The sequence below is a fragment of the Ammospiza nelsoni genome, chromosome 29 (genome assembly GCF_027579445.1).
Source record: "Ammospiza nelsoni isolate bAmmNel1 chromosome 29, bAmmNel1.pri, whole genome shotgun sequence".
Classification (NCBI taxonomy): Eukaryota; Metazoa; Chordata; class Aves; order Passeriformes; family Passerellidae; genus Ammospiza; species Ammospiza nelsoni.
Window position 1 is genome coordinate 3,412,567 of NC_080661.1, and position 18,875 is coordinate 3,431,441.

General features: G+C 54.0%; 1 protein-coding gene and 1 pseudogene across 1 annotated transcript; one reads left to right on the plus strand and one right to left on the minus strand.

Annotated features, from left to right (window-relative positions):
- Positions 1 to 18,875, minus strand: part of LOC132085215 (zinc finger protein 271-like) — a 519,877-nt pseudogene that overhangs the window by 322,858 nt on the left and 178,144 nt on the right.
- Positions 7,196 to 13,909, plus strand: LOC132085180 (serine/threonine-protein kinase pim-1-like). Its single transcript, XM_059490550.1, has 6 exons — positions 7,196 to 7,219; positions 11,477 to 12,034; positions 12,158 to 12,208; positions 12,412 to 12,778; positions 13,387 to 13,563; positions 13,803 to 13,909. Exons 1-6 carry the CDS (start codon positions 7,196 to 7,198, stop codon positions 13,907 to 13,909), a joined length of 1,284 nt encoding a protein of 427 aa, XP_059346533.1.

Genomic DNA, 18,875 nt, shown 5'->3' on the forward strand with positions numbered 1-18,875 from the left:
ACAGCAAGGACTCCTACCAGATGTAACTCGTGTTTGCAACAAGCACAGCATCCACTGGCAGGGAATGATTTGCTCTTCATCCTTCCCATTCTCCAGGTATTTCTCTAGGAAAATCCACTCTTTAGTGGGGACAAAGCAGTAGATATGGAAGGCTCTGTGTGCCCCAAAAAGCCACCAGCCTGTCAACCCACAGCACTGCCACTCACAGCCACCAGCTCTGCACAGAGCAGGCAGCAAACTGGTGACTACTGGCACTGCCTGTGGTCTGAACTGGGAACTGTGGATCACCATCAAGCTGCAAGTGTTTTCTAGTGGGAAGTATTTTACCCAGTTCCATACAGATTCTGGTTCTGGGTCAGTCCCACAGCAGCTTTGGGGAGTGTTTAGGTCAACAGGATCTCCCCAGGCTGCAGCTGGAGCTTGGGGCCTCCTTCCAAACTACAGCACAGTAAAAAAGATATACTAAGGTCACAATGAAAAATCCTCTGCTGAGCCTCCTTTAGTGTCTCTCAACTCCTAATTCTGATTGAAAAATGCTATTTAGGAAGATCAGACTGATCAAAATCAGGACACCTTTGTGGATTTTTGTAAAAATGTGTTTTGAAGCTTTAAGATGAGGAATTTTCACTGAAGTCGTTAATCCTCTTACAAGTTTTTCGGCATTCTGTTGTTTTGACTTTCCACTCTTATCTCCTGCCAACTTTTACCTGCCCAGAGCCAATTGTTTTGCTGACAGCTGCCATGCCCATGTGCCATTTTCTGAGCATCACCTGCATGAAGCCTCAGGGGCTCACTAAGGAAAACTCACTCCTTCATATTCTTTGCAGAACCAGGAAAGATCTTGCTTGGAAGATCTCTTGCCCAATAGAAAAAAGAGGTTTTCATTCAAACCTACTCTATGTGCCATCACTGAGGTATTTTTGACTCAGAGAAATCTGTTTATTTTCTGTTCTTAAATCAGGAGTGAGCAGCTCCATGAGCAGTACCACAGCAGAGGAAACACAAACAGGCTGTTACTCAAACACCATCTCTGAAGGGATTGTGCTCTGCTTTTCAGATGAGATTAAGAGCTCAATTACAGTAGAGAAAAAGGCTTTCATTAAATCACACATAGAACATAATAAGGACAAATTACAAAGCTCTTCAGAAGCAAATTTGTGTCAGACTGCTGGGTAAGGAGGCCCTTTAGGGGAGGCCTTCAGAGGTTTCTCCTGCCCTTCTGAAGAAATGAGTCCTGCACACCTCATCTCACCATGTTTTTGAGGAAAGCTCACAACCAGAATCCTATGGGGCATGCAGTATGCAAATCCCATGGACAGAAATATCCACTGGCCTCTGGATTTGCAGATGTGAACCTGGAGGTGAGGGACTGGATGCTTTTCCCTCCCCAGAAACCCAAGGCACTGCATGGCAGAGCTCAAAGTGGCCAGCAAAGGGTTACCCAGAATCCTGCACCTTGGAAAGGGGAAGTCCAGGTTCAGTCACAGAGTCATCACCACTTGATTTTGGTCCCTTGTTATTTTGCTCTCCTGGAATGTATTATAGTTAATTAAAGGCAGTTAGCTAATTGGATGGTAAGCAGGTGCTGGTTAAAAAAACCAAACCACTGTTCCCCTTTGAAATGCCAGACAGGAGATTAATTGAAATTCCCTTTGAAAAGATATCCCCAAACCTCCTGATCTGTTGATGAAAACAGTCAAGGAAAAGTCAAAGAGAAAAGAACAAACAATGTTTTTCAGGAGGCTTCACAACTCAGGCAACTGCACACCCCATCAAGTATTAGGATTGAGGATTTTCATTGCCACACCAGGAAACCTTTCAAAGTCTCAAAATCTTTCACTGAACAGCAGTGCCAGAATGCCCCAAAGCTGAATAACAATCCCATGAAGGCATAATATTTCCACCAAGACCAGGATGAGATGAGTAGGAGAGGATGACTGGGGCTCTTCAAAAGCCAGACCTCAGAGCTGAGACAGGATTTAATCCCGATATTCCTCTGGTTATCCAGAAAAGGATCAAGACATGTGAGGGAGCTCAGAAAGCCAGAGTGCTCAAAAAAGCAGCATGTACAGAAGGAAGAAGAGAAAATACAGCTGGATACTTCCTAATGCTCTTCTTTGGACTGACCTGGTGCAGTGAGTCACAGAAAACTTGCTCTAAACATGGGTGGCAGAACTGAAAATGCTCACTGGTAAGTGTGGAGAAATGGCTACATGACAGAGGTCACGTAGACATTCGCTTGTTAGCCGACCAGGAGCTGGGAAAGTACCGAACACAGCTAGTTTGAGTTTTGCACCTGCAAGATAGCGTGTCCTTAGGCCTAGCTGGGTATGATAACAAGTGGACAGAGAGACGTGGGAAATAGAGAATGTAGGCCCAAAAGAATGAGGAAGAGTTGATGGTATAGTTTAACCAATAGATTGCTTGGCTTACAGAATATTCATAAGCTTATTATGTGCTGTATAAGTGTCTGATGCTCTCTTCAATAAACGGAACTTGCTTATCACTCATATTGAGTGCCCGAGTCTCCCCTCACCGACAAATGGCTCATCCCCGACAAAGGCCTCATTCTGCAACAAATGGCTGCCCGAACAGGGACCTAAAGGAAGTTTGAACTTGAGAGCCATTCTGCAACAGCTTGGAGCGTGGGAAGAGCTTCAGACGGAGCTCCGACCTGATTAGCCACCAGATGATCCACACCGGGGAATGGTCCTACAAGTGTGGGGAATGTGGGAAGGGCTTCAGCTGCATCTCTGCCCTCGTCACCCACCAACGCATCCACACTGGGGAGAGGCCTTATGAGTGTCCCCAGTGTCCGAAGAGGTTTCAGACCAGCTCTGATCTCCTCCTGCACCAGCAGATTCACACAGAGCAGAGGCCCTCCTGCTGTCCTGACTGTGGGAAGGGCTTCAAGCACAACTTGACCCTTATCAGGCACCGGCGCATCCACATCGGGGAGAGGTCCTACGAGTGTCCCCAGTGTGGGAAGAGCTTCTCACAGCGCTCGTTCTTTACCTGACACCAAAAGAGTCATCGGTAAGGGCAGCCCTGTGAGTGCCCCAGCTGCAGGAGGAGTTTCATGCGCTGCTCCAGCTTCATCCCCCATGGGAGGACCCATGTTGGTCAGAGCTCTGGCGATCCACATTCCCTGTGATCCATGTTGGGAAGACACTGGGCTGGTTATTCTTTTGTTTTGGCCCTAATTTTTGGATTCATCTTCATCCCTTTAAAACAGAGAAAATTGGGGTAAAAATCAATAAATTCATCAAGGGCATCTAAAACCTCATTTTTACTTGTGTTTCAGGGGAATCTGGGATTCAGGGAGATAACTGGGAGAATTTGGGGGTTTTAGGGTTATTTGGTGTACTTGTTTCCCTTTCTTGGCACTGAAAGAGACAAGAGGATTCAATCTGTCATCTTAATGCCACTGAAAACTACTCAATCCCACTCCAAAATTCCTCGATTCCACAGCTCTTTGGTGTGTAATGGGGTTGGAAGGGGATTGAGCAAAGTGAGCTTCAAATCAGGAGGGTTGAGATGGGGATTAGGCAGGGCAGGATGGGTGGGATGGAGTTTGGGAGGTGGAAAATGGGGGAAATATGGCTTGGGAAGGTGGCCATGATGTCCAGGAGGGGTGGGATGTGTTGAGGTTGGGAATGGGGAGGTGGGTTGGGGTCTGGAATGAGACAGCCAAAGTTTGGGGATGATGAAGGGAGGGGGAGCCCATTACTGAGTGAATTTTTTAATAATCTACATTCCTGAAGAGATTTTGAGGTATCTCACATTTCTGAGGCAGTTTTGGGGCACTCTCCAGCTCTTGGGGGCGTTCCTGAGAGCAGCTCCATGGAGCCCCATTGCCAGGGGTGGTTGCCTTGGGCATGATCTCAGAGCCGTATCCAGAGTCTGTTGCCTCGGTGCTGGAGAGCAGAGAAATGATGAACAGCCCCAGACATCTCCAGTGTGTGTTTGGGGGCAGGGAGAGTTCTGCATAGGTGGGGTGGTCACTGCCCCACCCCAGCCACTGCAGCCTCTGGCCCAGCCTCAAAGTGGCTGCCAAGCCCCTGGCACCCTGAAAACCCCACCTGAGAGAGGGACCAGAGCAGGTCAGGCTGTGACACAGGTGTGACACTGAAACGTCCCACGGCTCCAGAGCTCACAGCAGCTGAGATCCAAGACTGACTGTGGATCTCTCTCTCCATCTCTCTCTTCTCCTGACTTCCTCTTCTCAAAATCTGCATAACTTGAAGTTGGACAGGTTAGAGTTTGCGAAGTCAGTGCTTTGTCAAGTGATTTACTGTAATTCAATGCTGTTTAAGATTTCCCAAGTACTTCATTCTCTTAAGTTTGTAACTAAAAGTTTGTTCTCCACCCCCCTGAGAAGTTTTTTGTTTTCTCCCCTTGGCCATGTGTCCTGCAGGCTGTGCCCCTGTGCGTGCTGCTCCTCTGCCCTGGCTGGCTGCACTCGCCCATCTCGCTGTGCCCCAGCATTTCTCACCCAGCATCTCTGTGCCCTCCCTGGGCTCCCTGCACCCAGCGCTGCCGGCTCCTGGCACACAGAGCCAGGGCAGGAGCCCACCCTGCCAAGGGGCTCTGGAGCAGGGCGCGGGCTGCAATGGCTTCTGAGCTCAGCAGCTGCTCCTGGTTCCATGGAGACCGAGCACAGCAACGCTGCTGAGCATTGTCCCTGCTGAGGGTCACACACTGCCGGGGCACATTCCCTGCCTGCAGGATTGCTGAGCATTGTCCCTGCTGAGGGTCACACACTGCCGGGGCACATTCCTTGCCTGCAGGCTTCCAAGCGCTGCACTTGTGTCTCCAGCGTTGCTTTCCAACAAAAACAGGGGAATGCAAACTGTGCAGCTCATGGTATTTTAGAGTGTCTAAAACTTGCTAAGTCATTGATCTTAGAGGTGAGATGCATTTGGAATTAATGGCATGGAGAAGTAGTGTAAGATGGAAAAGGGGAGCACAGAAATAAATTGAGGAAAACATTTCACATTATTTCTTTCCATTTTCATTTCACTTCTAGAAAGCTGATTCAGTTTCCCAGGAATCTTCTCTGTAATCCTGTCTGCTCTTTTCAAAAACATTTCGTGGAGAATGAGGTCGAGCTCCTGCCACAAGATGTGCCACCAACTGCGGCTTCTCCTGGCTTTCCACACTGTGCCTGCAGCAGAACTCTTGCAGCAAAGCAGGACAAAGGTTTGGAGAACTTGACAACTTGTCCTTTCTTTTGCTGATGGACTGGGGAGTTGTGCCATTGGTGAGGTTTTCATTGTTACTGTTCCAGGCTAAGAAAACAGGAGGTGGTACCAGGAATTGTTAGGGAATACAAGCCTGGCTGTAAACTGGGGGCAGCAGCACTGCAAAACACCTCTGGGCATCTCTGTTTCCTGCTGCTGGGAAGGAGTCATGAAGCGAGTCGAGAAGTTCTGGTTTCTGTTTCTCCTGGTGGATTTTTTAGTTTAATTCCACACTGCAGAGGCAATTTTTGTGATGGCCTCTGTCAGCTTATTCTATTTCATCAGTGCCAGCAACAGGGCTGTGTATGAGCACTGCAAATGTGGCCTGTGAGGCTTTAATTCCCCTCACCTTAGAGCTTGAGGTTGGTGAGCATTCCAGTATCTGTTGATCTTTATGCTTGAGATAAAAATGCTGACTTCACTGTCATGAAAGCACCGTGGGTAGCACCAACTGAAAGCGGCACTTGCAGTTTCATGGATAAAATTCAGGTGGCAAGCAGAAGAGGGCCAAGAGCAGCCATGATCCCCAATTCCCAAGGCAAAGGCACCAGCAGCCTCCTGCTGCCACCTCAGGGTGAGTAAAACAGTGCTGTAAACAGCTCTGGAACCCGATCCTTTCTTCCTCTGAGGGCTGGCTCGGGGCAGCACAGACGGGCTCTGAGCAGTCAGGGCTGTGTGTGGGTGCTGGTTGCTCTGCTCCAGAACTGAGCTGGAAAAGCCCTTGGGAGCCGAGGCAGGAGCAGGCGGGAAGGGGCCGGCGCTGCTGCTGCTCCTGGCCGGGAGCCCCGGCTGGGCCGGGCCGGCGCCCCCTGCGCTGCGGCTGCTGCTGCTGCCAGAGCCGGGCGGGACTCGGGGACAGGGAATGGACACGGGGGGACAGCAAAGGCCTGGCGGCTGCAGGGATGGTGGCGCTGGGGCCGGGGCCAGCACAGAGCTTCAGCCCACAGTTAACCCCGAGGGAAACGCTGGGGAAAGGCTCCATTTCAGCCTTTCTTTACTTGTCGCTGTAATGAAGGGAATTAAATTAAGGGAGAACAAGCAGGGCCCGACCCCTCCTTCTCTGGGAGGCGCCCCACGTCTGGGGCTGTGAGGGGGCGTGAGGGGCTGTGAGGGACCATGAGGGGCCATGGGGAACTGTGAGGGGTTGTGAGGGGCCATGAGGGGCTGTGAGGTGTCACTCTTGAGTCGAGAATGACACAGGAACAGGCGGGAGGCAGTTTGTAGAGAGAGTGAAAGAAGGTTTTATTCAAGAGAACCTTGTGGTTTTTATAGCGTGAGATGATTTATTCTATTTGATTGGCTGGTTAACAAAAATACATTACACTGTCCTTGAGAAGAACAGAAAGACAAAGTAGAAGAATACCACCTGCAGATTGATTATACTTAACAAGTTATCACATCCCTACAACACCCTAAAAATTCTCACATGCTGCTGTGAGAAACACTTGCTGTTTCTCTCTCTCTCTTCCAGAGCATCCACAGTGAGGGGCTGTGACGGGTCTTGGGGAACTGTGAGGGAGCCATGAGCTGTGGGAGGCTGTGAGGGGCCATGGGGAGCTGTGAGGGACCATGGGGAACTGTGAGGGAGTCATGAGGGGCTGTGAAGGGCCATGAGGGGCTGCAAGGAGCTGAGAGGTTCTGTAAGAGTCTGTGAGGGGCCATGGGGAACTGTGAGTGAGCCATGAGGGGCTGTGAGGGGCCATGGGAAGCTGTGAAGGAGCCATGAGGGGCTGTGAGGGGCCATGGGGAGCTGTGAGGGAGCCATGAGGGGCTGTGAGGGGCCATGAGGGGCCATGGGGAGCTGTGAGGGGCTGTGGGAGGCCAGGCTCCTCATGGAACCAAGGATCCATTGTGACACTGCGGAACCAAGGAGATCATTGTTGACAGTACAGAACCTCATGGATCCAAGCGGCCATTGTGGCATAGCAAGGCCTTGTGGAACCAAAGGGACCATGGTGACACTATGGAACCTCCTGGTACCACAGGTCCATTGTTACACAGCAGCCACAGCAGGGCCCCAGAACCAAGGAGATCATTGTGACACTAACAACCTCATGGAATCAATGGGCCATTGGGACACTGTGGGTCCCCATGGAAACAAGGGGCCAGTGTAACACATCCAGGCCTGCTGGAGCCAAGGGGCCACTGTGATCCCACGGAACCCAATAGAACCAAGGGGCCATTTGGAGACACTGTGACCTCATGGAAGCAAGGGGCCATTGTGGCCTTGTGCAGTCCCATGGCAAGAAGGAAACCATTTGGACACTGCAAGGCCTCATGGAAAGCAAGGGGCCATTGTGCCACTGCAGAGCCAAGGAGACCATTGTTATATCACTGGGCCTCATGGAAACAAAGATCTGTGGTGATCCTACAGGGCCTCATGGAACCAAGGGGCAATTTTGATGCTGCAGGGCCCCAAGGATCCAGGAACATGGAACAGGTCTGGGTGGCTGGGCCTCCTGGGGGCTGCTTGACTGGTCCCGCTGGCCTTGGCATGTTGAGAGTTGCTTCTTATCATCCCCTGAAACCCTGGAGTTCTGTGCATTCCTTCCTGTGGGAAAGAACTGTCCTTCTCCTCCAGGGGTTCAAGGCTGAAATTGGGATTCCTCCCTCAAATCTGATTATATCCAAGGATTATTCCCATATGAAACCTGCCAGGACAGATAGCTCTGGCTGCCCTTGGCCTCTTGAGGGCCACCCCTCATGTGCCTTCAAAACACTGGGGACCCATTCTTTTCTTCCCATTGAAAAAAACACTTTCAAGTCCAGCCATCATTGGCCAAAATTGAGAATCCGCCTCCAAAATTCTTTATATGGTTTTCCAATGGTACCTCCCAGACAAAAGCTGTCAGGGCTATCTAGATTCCCTTGGCTGCCCTGGTGGCCCTAGTATTGCTGTAGGACCTGAGTGCTCTCATGGCTGGGCATAGCCCTGGGGGCGGCAGTGCCGGGGCTGCAGCAGAGACAGGCCATGGGCACTGCTGGGGCAGCACTGACGCCTCAGCCCGGGCCCTGGGGGCTCCAGGCTCCTTGCCCAGGCTCTCCCAAGAACACACCCAGGCCGATTCTCAGCACAGAAAACCCCCGTGAGCAGCCCAGGCTGGCCGTGGGCAGGCTGGGGGCAAACAGCATGGCTGGGGCTCTGCAGGGACCCGGGGGCAGATGGGAAGGAGCAGCAGAGCAGGGGCTGATCCATCCCCAGTGCGCTGCACAGCCCAGGGCAGCGTCCCAGAGCATCCTGATGGAGCTGCCAACAACAGCCCCCCTCTGCAGCCGTGGCCTCTCCCCCAGCTCACACAGGTGCCCCATCCTTGCAGGCACAGACACGGCAGCACTGGCTCAGCAGCCCCTGTTTGCATTGAACAGAGCAGGGGGAGCACTCCCATGCTGTTGGTGTGGGGACATGAACCTGAGGGAGCACAAATGCCATCAGCCCCTGGGGCCAGCAAGGGCTGGGGGACACCAGGGAAACCACTCAGCTTTGTCCTGGCCTCTGCAGTCAGCCAGAAAGTTTGTTCCCATCAGCTGGGAGTTTCCTGTCCCACTGCAGACACTGTTGCTCAGAGCCAGGGCTGCCTGGCTGCCACCCCCAAACTGTCCTGAGCATTTCCTTGGCTTCACCTTTGCTTTCTTTACTCTTCCTGATACAAATGTCTTCCGATTGCCCAGCCCTGTTCCCTCCCCTGCAAACAGCCCATTCCTTCTTGCCCTTTCCTCTCTGGCCCCACTCTCCATTGCAGTTCCTGACTTGGCACCATGGGAACGTCCCTTGGGCAGCAGGATCATCCTGCAAGTGCTGCAGGAATTGTCTGCAGGCTCCTGCAGTGCCTGGTGCTGCTCCCTTGCCAGCAGCACCCCAGGCCAGGGGGGCACATCTGGGCTGCTGTGTCTGGCTCTGGGGCTCCCTGTTCTGGGCAGTGAGGAGGAGCTGCAGAGGCTCTGCAGGACTGACAGGATGGGCTTTGGGGCTGGCAGGAGAAGCTGAGGGACCTGGGCTGCTGGAGCTTCTGAACAAGAGGCCCAGGGCTCCTCCTGCAACTGCTCCAAGGGTTCTTTCAAAGAATCCCAGAATCAGCAAGGGTGGAACAGGCCATGGAGATCATCAAGTCCAACTTGTGCCCTGACACTGCCTTGTCTCCCCTGAACCTCCTCTTCTCCAGGATAAACAACCTCAGCTCCCTCAGCGACTCCTCACAGGACTTGTGCTCCAGACCCATCACCAGCCTTGTTGCCCTTCTCTGGACACGCTCCAGCTCCTCCATGTCCTAAAATGGGGGCACCAGAACTGCAAACAGCACTTGAGGTGCTGCCCAAGCAGTGCTGGGCACAGGGGAACAATCCCTGCCCTGGTCCTGCTGGCCACACCATTCCTGATCCAGGCCAGGAGCCACTGGCCTGCTTGCCCACCTGGGCACACTGCTGGCTCATGTCCAACCTGCTGTCCATCAGTCCCTGCAGGTCCCTTCCTGCCTGGCTGCTGTCCAGCCCCTCTGGCACCTTGTTGAGGGAGGGAAGGGAAGGGAAGGGAAGGGAAGGGAAGGGAAGGGAAGGGAAGGGAAGGGAAGGGAAGGGAAGGGAAGGGAAGGGAAGGGTCCAGATCCAATCCTTCCTGAAATGTGGGGTTTGCTGGCACTGCCAGTCCCTTGATCCAAAAATTTCCCTATTCTGGAACAGCCCAAGTACAGCAATTTGCTGGCACAGAAATCCAAAACCTGGCAACTTCCTGCTACTGCATCTGGCACCTCCCACATCTTGTGTTTGCTGCCCCAGTACCCAGATTTGGAAATTTCCTGGTGCTGGCACAGCCCAAGTCCAGTGATTTACTGGCACAGAAATCTAAAATTTTGGAAATTTCCAGGTTCTGACTCTAGCACCATCCATATCTAGTGTTTGCAGGGACCGCCAGTGCCTAGATTTGGAAATTTCCCGGTGTCTTGACAGCCTAGGTCTAGCAATTTGGTTTTAGCTAGCTTAGGCAGAGAAGTTTCTTTGGACTGTGACTTTCCTTTTTCTTGGAACTGTTTACACCTGCTCTGGACTGAAAACCCAGATAAACACCGGCAGCAGCTCACACCTGTGGCCCCCCGAGCTCTGGGACGCTGCATTCCAGCACCAGAGGGACTTAGAAGAGACCGAGTGAGCCAACTACAACCCACAAAAAGGACTTTCTGAATTTGCCATCTCTTCAGCACTGTCAGAGGTTTATTTAGTATTATTCATTTTTTGTGCTTGTGAATACTTTACTCATTAAAAAAACTGGGATCTTTTTTCACTTTTCTCAAGGGAAGTCTTTTCCTGAACTAGTAGGGGGAGGGGCCGCTTGAACTTGCTTTTTAGACAGACCCCTTTAGGAGGTTTCCTCCCAAAATTTGCCCTAAACCAGCACAAACAGTCACAATGAAAATTTCACCAGTGGCATAATTTCCTGATGGAAAATCTTGTGACAGAAGCTCAACCTTGTTCTCCATGAGAGATTTTTGGGAAGAGCAGACAGGAGAAGACTCCTGGAAAACTGAAACAGCTTTCCAGATGTGAAATAAAATAAACAATCCAAGGTGTTTTCCTCTATTTATTTCTATGCTCCCCTTTTCTATGTTGCATCCCAGTAATTCCAGATGCACCTCACCTCTAGGATCACTGACTTAGTGATTTTTAGACACTCTAAAATACCATGAGCCACACACAGTTTTCCTTCCCCTGTTTTTACAGGAAAGCAACACTGGAGATGTAAGTGCAGTGCTTGGGTCAGGTAGGAATCCTTCCCCAAGGGAAGGTGGCCCGACAGTGTTTGACCCTCAGCAAGGACAATGCACAGCAGCGAGCGAGGGGATCGCTGTGCCAGAGTGCAGGAGTCAGGGCTCTGCATCCGGGCTCAAGGCTGCAAAGTTCCCGTGTTTGGACAGACGGAGGGGCTGTCCCCGGGGCGCGCGGGGCTCGAACGTGGGGCTCGTGGGGCGAGCAGGGAACGGACACGGGGACGAACGGCCCCGGTGCTTCAGTTGCAGCAGCGGCAGCGGCAGCAGCAGCAGCAGCAGCAGCGGCAGCAGCGGCGGCAGCAGCAGCGGCGAGAGCAGCAAAACAGATAATTTAAAACACGCTTTCCCCTATTTTTCTTTCTCTGTCTCTTTGTCTCTTTATTTCTCTTTCTCTCTCTTTCCCGCTGTCGGGCACCCTTCTCTCAGGGTCCCTTGCCCGGCGTCCCTCTCCTCTCCCTGCCTCCCTCTCCCCTGCAGGGCAGGGCCATGCCCCCGGCCCGCCCCCGGCCCCGGGCGGGGCTGCCCCGTGCCCGGCCCCGGCCGTCCCGCCGCGGTCTCGCCTCCGCCCGGCTCTGGCCGTGCTGGCGGTGGCGCTGCTGGGCGGGCATCAGTGCCTGGGGCGGGGACGGCATCGCCGCCCTTCGGCTCCGCCTGGCCCGAGCCCGGACCCGGACCCGACGCAGGCTCCCGTCCCGACCCCGGCCCCGGCTCCTCCCGGGGCCCGCGGAGCACACACGCGGCGCGGCCGCTCCCGCCGCTTCCGCTGCGGCTTCCCCGGCCCGAGCTCCGCCGCTCGGAAGTGCGGCCTCCGGCCCCGAGCCGCCGGGGCCCGGGGCGGGTGGGGATGCCGGGCCCGGGGCGGGTGAGGGGCGCTCGGGGATCGTTGCTGGCCCCGGGCCGAGCGCTGACAGCCGCGTCCCGCCCGCAGGGACGGCGCAGGAGGCCCTGCAGGAGCGGTATCGGCTGGGATCGCTGCTGGGACGCGGCGGCTTCGGCAGCGTCTTCGCAGCCACGCGGCTCTCGGACGGCGCCCCGGTGAGCGGCGGGGCCGGCGGCGGGCGCAGGCGGAGGGGGCGGAGGAGGAGGGAGGAGGAGGAGAAGGTCGGGGCGCGGCGGGACGGGCGGCGAGCTCACCCCGCTGCTCTCCCTCGCTCGCAGGTGGCCATCAAACGCGTGCCGAGGGATCGCATCCGGCACTGGGGCGAGCTGGTGAGTGAGCGGAGCCAGCGGCAGCAGCCGGGCCGTGCCGGGCGGCGAGGAGCCGGGGCCCGGCACGGTGGGAGCCGCCGTGAGCTCTGCGGGGAGAGCGGGCGTGGGTTGAGCGGGGCATGCAGAGCATCCTGGGCTGGCTGAGGGCTCCCAGAGCCCCGCACGGCCTCGGCCCCACTGACGGCGTCGTGCTCCTCCCGCAGCCCGACGGCACCAGCGCACCCCTGGAGATCGTGCTGCTGGCCAAGGTGTCCGGTGGCTGTGGCGGTGTCATTCAGCTCCTGGAGTGGCTTGAGCTCCCCGACAGCTTCCTGCTGGTGCTGGAGCGTCCTGAGCGGTGCCAGGAGCTCTCGGGTTTCCTGGCGGAGCGGGGGTTCCTGCCGGAGGAGGAGGCGCGGGAGCTGTTCCGCCAGGTGCTGGAGGCCGTGCAGCACTGCACCACCTGCGGGGTCCTACACCGGGACATTAAGCCCGAGAATGTCCTGCTCGACCTGGCCAACAGGCAGCTGAAACTGATCGACTTTGGCTGTGGTGCCTTCCTCCAAGACACAGCCTACACCCAATTTGCAGGTGAGCCCTCGCAGGGGGTGCTCCTGGGCATCTCGTGGCCCAGCCTGGGTGCAGCACTGGGGCTTCCCTCTATTGCAGCTGGGATGGGATTGATGCTAGAGCCGAGTTGATTTGGGTGGGGTGTGAGGGCGGCCAGCTCCCAGCCCTGCTGACAGCCTTCAGCACCCACTGTGCCCTGGGGCTGGAGCTGGGGCAGCCAGCCTGACACAAACCCCCATGGGGGCAGCAGAGAGGGGGGTCTGACCCCATTTCCCGGATGGTTTGGTGTGCAGGCAAGAAAGGGCTGGACTGCTCCGCTCTCCTTGTTCACCTTGGCTTATTAACATTTTTGGGGGCCATGCAGGTGGGGAGGAGAGTGGGTTTTCTCCACTACTGGGTGGGTATTTCCTTTGTGCGTCATGGTTGGGCTTTCCCAAGGATTGTGCTGCCCTCTTCCAGTCCAGTGGCTTCTTTTCCAGCTGCGAGTTTGTGCACAAGTCCCAAGTGCTGGCGAGAGGGCAGCGCTCACCCCGTGTGCCTCTGGGGCAGCCCCCACATGCCCAGGGATGCTGGGGCCGGGCTCTGGGAGCAGCAGCAGCCCCCTGCTGAGCTGTGTCTGTGTTCCACAGGAACCCTGTCCTACAGCCCACCAGAGTGGATCCAGCACCAACGCTACCACAGCGAGGCAGCCACGATCTGGTCCCTGGGCCTCCTGCTGTGCCACCTGGTCATGGGGAAGCACCCGTTCCGGAGGGGCCAGGAGATCGTCCGGGGGCGGATCTTGTTCCCACGATGGCTCTCTCGAGGTGGATCCTCATCTCTGGGCACGGGGAGAATACCAGTGCTGGGAGACAGCAGCGGGCTCATGGGCAAACCACTCTGGCAGCTGCTGAGCAGGCACATGTCCTGCTCTCCTGCTGTCCTCCAAACAGAGCATCCATGGGGAAGTTTAGGCCCAGCTCTGGTCACACCCAGCATGACCTGGGCATGGGAACAGGAGGGCAACTTCTCCAACTGACTGGTGGTTTCTGGTTTCTCTCCCCAGAGTGCCAAGATGTTATTAAGAGGTGTTTGTCCATGCAACCCTCGGACAGGCCATCCTTAGAAGAGCTTTTCTGTCATCCTTGGGTGAAGGGTGTTTCCCTGCCCTAGAAGACTGAAGAAATCCACGTGCACAGTTGGATCCAGGGACCTAGCAGGTACCAGCTCCACGCATCTCTTGGCAATCAGTGGCAAAGCAAACCAGGCTGGTTTTGTCCTGCCTGTAGCTCTGAGCAGGGGTCAGCAGAAGGGAACATGCAGCTCTTGGGCTGGAGCTGAGCTGGAGACCCGGTGTGACAAGCACTGGTTGCCACCATCCCCCTGGTTTTGTTTGGGATCCATCCCATCCTGGTCCATGGATGGCTGGGGCCCTGGTCTGACCCCAGGGAAGGAGAAGGAGCCCCTGGAGAAGCTGTTCCAAATTGGGCTGGTGCTGGAGACACCAAGGACAACCTCAAGAATGATAATCTCTTCCTTGGCCTGGCCAGCTGAAGATGATGGACTTGGATTCTGGCACCTTCTTCAAAGCCAGGCTCCAGGTCCAATTTGCAGGTGAGTCTACAGGCAGGGGGTTGCTCCCAGATCTGGGCATGGCACAGCTGGGCACCAAAGGTTCCCCCTTTGCTGGGACAGACGCAATGAATTCTTCAGTCAGCTGCCCAGCTGCTTTTTGGCTCTGGGCAGCTGCTGAGGGCTGGATGTGCCCTGGCTGGCTGCAGGCTGGGCACGTGTCCTGCCCTCCTGCTCTGCTGCCAAAGGCAGCAGGGATGGGCAGCTCTGGGCACGGCCAGCATGTCCTGGGCACCGCAGGCCTTGGCACAAGGGCACAGGAGCCCTCAGCTGATGGGCACTTTCTGCTTTCTCCCCTTGCAGCCGGGCTCTGCCGGTGCTGAGGCTGCTCTGGGCTCTGCCAGGGCTCTGCTGGGCTCAGCCCTGGGCCCAGCTGGGCTGGCTCTGGCCTCACATTGCTCTGACAGCTCTGCATCAGATGAGCCCGTTGTGAGCACAGCGCCTGAGCTTTCTGCTTTGGCAGGTGAGTGAGACTCTGCTGCAGGCCCAGAGATTGCAGCTGGGGACACACATCCAATTGGCAAGGACCCAAACTCTCCACAGTCCAGCTGAATGCCTGGATCTGTACAGGGTGTTTTGTCTGTCCCATTCGTCCTTCTTGATTGGCTGGAATTGTGCAATTGCACTTTCTTCCTCCTCTAGAAGTGCCACAAGTGGGCCAAAGCTGGCGAGTGGGCTGTGCTCCTGAGGCAGTGCAGTCTGGAGCTGGTGGATGGAGAATTGCCCTTCTGCACTTCCACACCAGAGCAAAAAGCTGTCAGTGGGACTTTGTGACTCTAAGAAATCCCTGAAAGTTTCAATGGGAATGTGCAGCTCATTCCCAGGCTGAGAAGGAAGGTTGTCTTGTAAAGGATTTGGGCTTTGAAAGAGTTTCCATTTCCAGTCCTGCTTGGAGCTGGAAGGGCACAAAGCAATTTCCTCTTGCCTCGACCACAATTTAAAATAACAATATTGGAAACAATCACCAAAAACTTTTTAAAAAGACTGCTGAGGTCAGTAAGATGGATCCATGCCATCAGCACATTTACAAAGTAAATAACTGAGTTCTCTTTCAAAAGATCATTTGCCTCTTAATTCAAAGTTTGAGATGATTTTTCACTGCACACTTGGGGTTTTTTTTTATCTTTCACATTTTATATAGTTTTTGATTACTTTTTCCTTTTTTTTCCTTTCAATAGAAAACATGTGCTATAAAATGAGTGTCGTTTGCTCCTGGTTCCTGTGTGGAGCAGCTCCCTTCCTGCTGGCTGAGCTGCTCAGGCAGAGCCCGGCAGCTCCTGGCCCTGCAGGGCTGAGGCTTTTCCCCGTTGCTGGGCACAGACTGATGGAGCAGCACTGCTGAACACGGGCACACAGAGGGACCAGCAGCAGCTGCCTTTGGCCACCTGAGCCTCCAAGGCCCAAACTCTGAGCAGCCAGGGCTGGAAGAGACTGGCAGGATCTGATCCCTGACTCTGGGCCAGGGCTGCACAAATGACCCCACAGCAGCAGCAGCAGCAGATGGAGCTGACTTTGAGCACAGCCCCTGCCCCTCTTCCCTCCCGTGTGCAGCGGTGTCACAGCAGCCTGAGGCACCTGGGAGCCCCCAGTGCCAGCAGAGACTGGAGATGGCAGCCCTGGGCTCCTGGAGGCTGTGCAAGGAACGGAGCTGGGCACTCCCTGTGCATGGGGAGCTTCCAGATGGAAAAGGCTGCTGTGCCCAGGCAGCTGCAAGGGCACAGAAAGGAGGCTCTGGAGCACTGGATCTGTGCCAGTGCCACAGTCCTGGGCAGCAGCCAGCGAGCCCTGGGGGAACAGAGGGCACAGCAAGAGGGACAGAAGCAGGCAAGGGCAGAGACTGGAGAGAGCCAGGCCTGGGAGCAGGAGCAGCTGCTCCATTGCACTCTTGGAGAAAGCTCTTGGCTGGTTCAAAGTGCTGAAAGGCGTGAAGGGCAGAGAGGAGGCCACAGCAAACAATGCTCCTGTTTGCACAGCCTCCCCTCTCCGTGTCCCAGAAGGAATTGCATGGACTGTGTTCTTCTCTCTGAGCCATCTCGTTCAGCATGAGCAGCTCAGCACCAGGACCTGAAGCCTCAGGCCACAGGAGCTGGGCAAGAGAGAACTTTTGGAGCAAAGTAATGCTTCTAAAATAGCCCCTGCTGAATGCAGTGGATAGAATCATGGAATCACAGAATCCTTTCTGTTGGAAAAGCCCTCTGAGCTCACCCAGTGCAGCCGCTCACCCAGCAGTGCCAAGCCCAGCACTAAACCACGTCCCTGAATGCCAAGGCCTGGACACCAGCCCTGAGTGAGGCCTGGACAGCAGGCCCTGAGCCAAAGGTGGCCTCTGGATGAACCTTCCAAGCAAACGTTATCTTTGTATCTGCTCCCTAATGAAATATGCATGGTCTTTAGCACTGTGATAGATGTAGCCACTCATTAGTGAGACATGTATTGACCTTTGTGTATTTAGAAGCCAGACAAGGCCATGAAATCTGACATCTGGCCTTATTTGAGGCTGTATGGTCAAAGTCACCTCCCTTGGTTCCTCCTGGGGCCCTGGCCAGGCTTTGGGAGGGACCCAAGAGGAGGATGAAAGCAGATGTTGCCACACTAGCAGTGCTGTCAGTTGTTCATTCAGCACTGTCAGAGCTGGGCCCTCTCCCAGCGGGGTTGGAGCCTCTCCTGGAGCTGGAGGCACCTGCAGGAATTCCCAGTGCCCAGGAGTGGCTCTGCAGCCCTTGGCTGTGACAGCTTCCCTAGCTGCTGTGTGGGTCTGGGGGATGGTAAAGGCTGAGGGTAAATGCTGCTGGATCTTTGTTAATCTCTGCTGCAATCTTTGGTGGGGATGGTTGGGTGCATTGCTGAGCTGCTCCTTTTGTGATTCTTTGCTGCTCTGAACTGCAGGAAATGACACTGATTCCTTCAGTTGGAGTCTGTGTCTTTGGTGCTGACCCTGCCCACTGGTAAAACAAAACTGGCACAGTCTGGCCAGATGCCAACAAAATGTCACTTGTTCAGTGTAAATGTGAGGAATCAGTGCCATCAGAAATTGCCAGCTGGGAAGCCCTTCCCTGGAGTTCCCTGGCTTTGGAGTGGGCTGAGGTCGGAGCCCTGTGTGAGCAGTGGGGCAGTCGGGTAAAAGAGGCTGCACCCCTGGATGGCTTCAAATGCATCCAAAAATTGCAAATGGAAAAGGAAAAGACCTTGTGGATTTGGGTAGACAAAGATGAATTTGTTGAGAGTACGTAGGAAACAGCACCTTCAGAAGGAACAATGATTATTGGAATGCTCCCACATGGAGCAAGAGAAGAAGGTTTTAATCTTGAGCTCAGATGCACTTGTGCAAGTGAAATATCAATATAACAAATAACTATATACATATTTATAGTATAATAAGACCTTCATGTTTATATTTATAGATTTTTATGTATATATGTCTATATCTACATGTCTATATCTGTATTTATATATAAATATGTACTTATAATAATAATGTGAAATAGTGCTGACAATACTAATTTGGTATCTTTGGCTCCTCAGGGATGTAACACTAAATACCCTACAAAACAGGATTGGCCAGGACCCTAATGTCAGTGGTCAACTTTGTGAGATTGTATACAATGGAAAAAGGAGGAAGCGAGGAAATTGGCTATTTTTACAGGGTGTACTGATACTGTGATGCAGAGTGCTTTGTCTGTTCCTGTGAAAAATATAGTGATTTTGCCTGCAGGGTTTTTCAGGTACCAGACAATGCACAAGTTGCAGGATTGGTTGAAAGGGTGAAGGGGTTGTTAAAAGAGCAGTTGGAAAAATGAGGAGATGGGAACCTTTGCCCATGGAGAACCCATCTCCCAGATGTGCTCCATGCCCTTCACAATGGCCCACTGGGGAAATGGAAACCCCCTGGCTGTGCACGGCTGCCCCCAATTTGCAAATCCAGCCCTGGGCAGTGAGACTTGGGCTGCCTGGGAAATTGTTCTGGTTGTGATAGCCCCTGGCAGGGCCAGCCCAGAGGCTGCAGGGCTGGGCCTTCATGCATTGGAATTCATTAGGAGAAATTCAAAGCAAATAAGAGCTATCAGTACTGAAACAGGAATTCAGATTCCTCCAGGACACTTTGCTTTGGTAACTGCGCCCTTGGAGCTTGGCCTTGCAAAGTGTTCCTGTCATGGCAGGAGGAATTGATGCAGAATATCCAGGAGAAATTGCAGTAATTCTGTAAACAATAGTGACCAGGATTGGATTAGTCAACCCTGTGACAGGGTAGCACAATTATTGATACTGCATTTTTCGGAATGATTGTGAAAAAAGGAGATCCAGCTCCAATCACCACTGTTTGTGCAAATAAAGGGTTTGGGTGCAGCAGCCCTAATAATGGAGCCAGAGTGTGGGTCCCGAGGCCAAAAGGCCTCCCAAGGCAGCTGAAGGAGCAGCTCCTAGGAAAGACAACTCTGAGTCCTGAAACCTGGGCAGGAACAATGGGAATGTGTCCCTGCAGCCAAGGATTCTGTGTGAGAACAAGTAG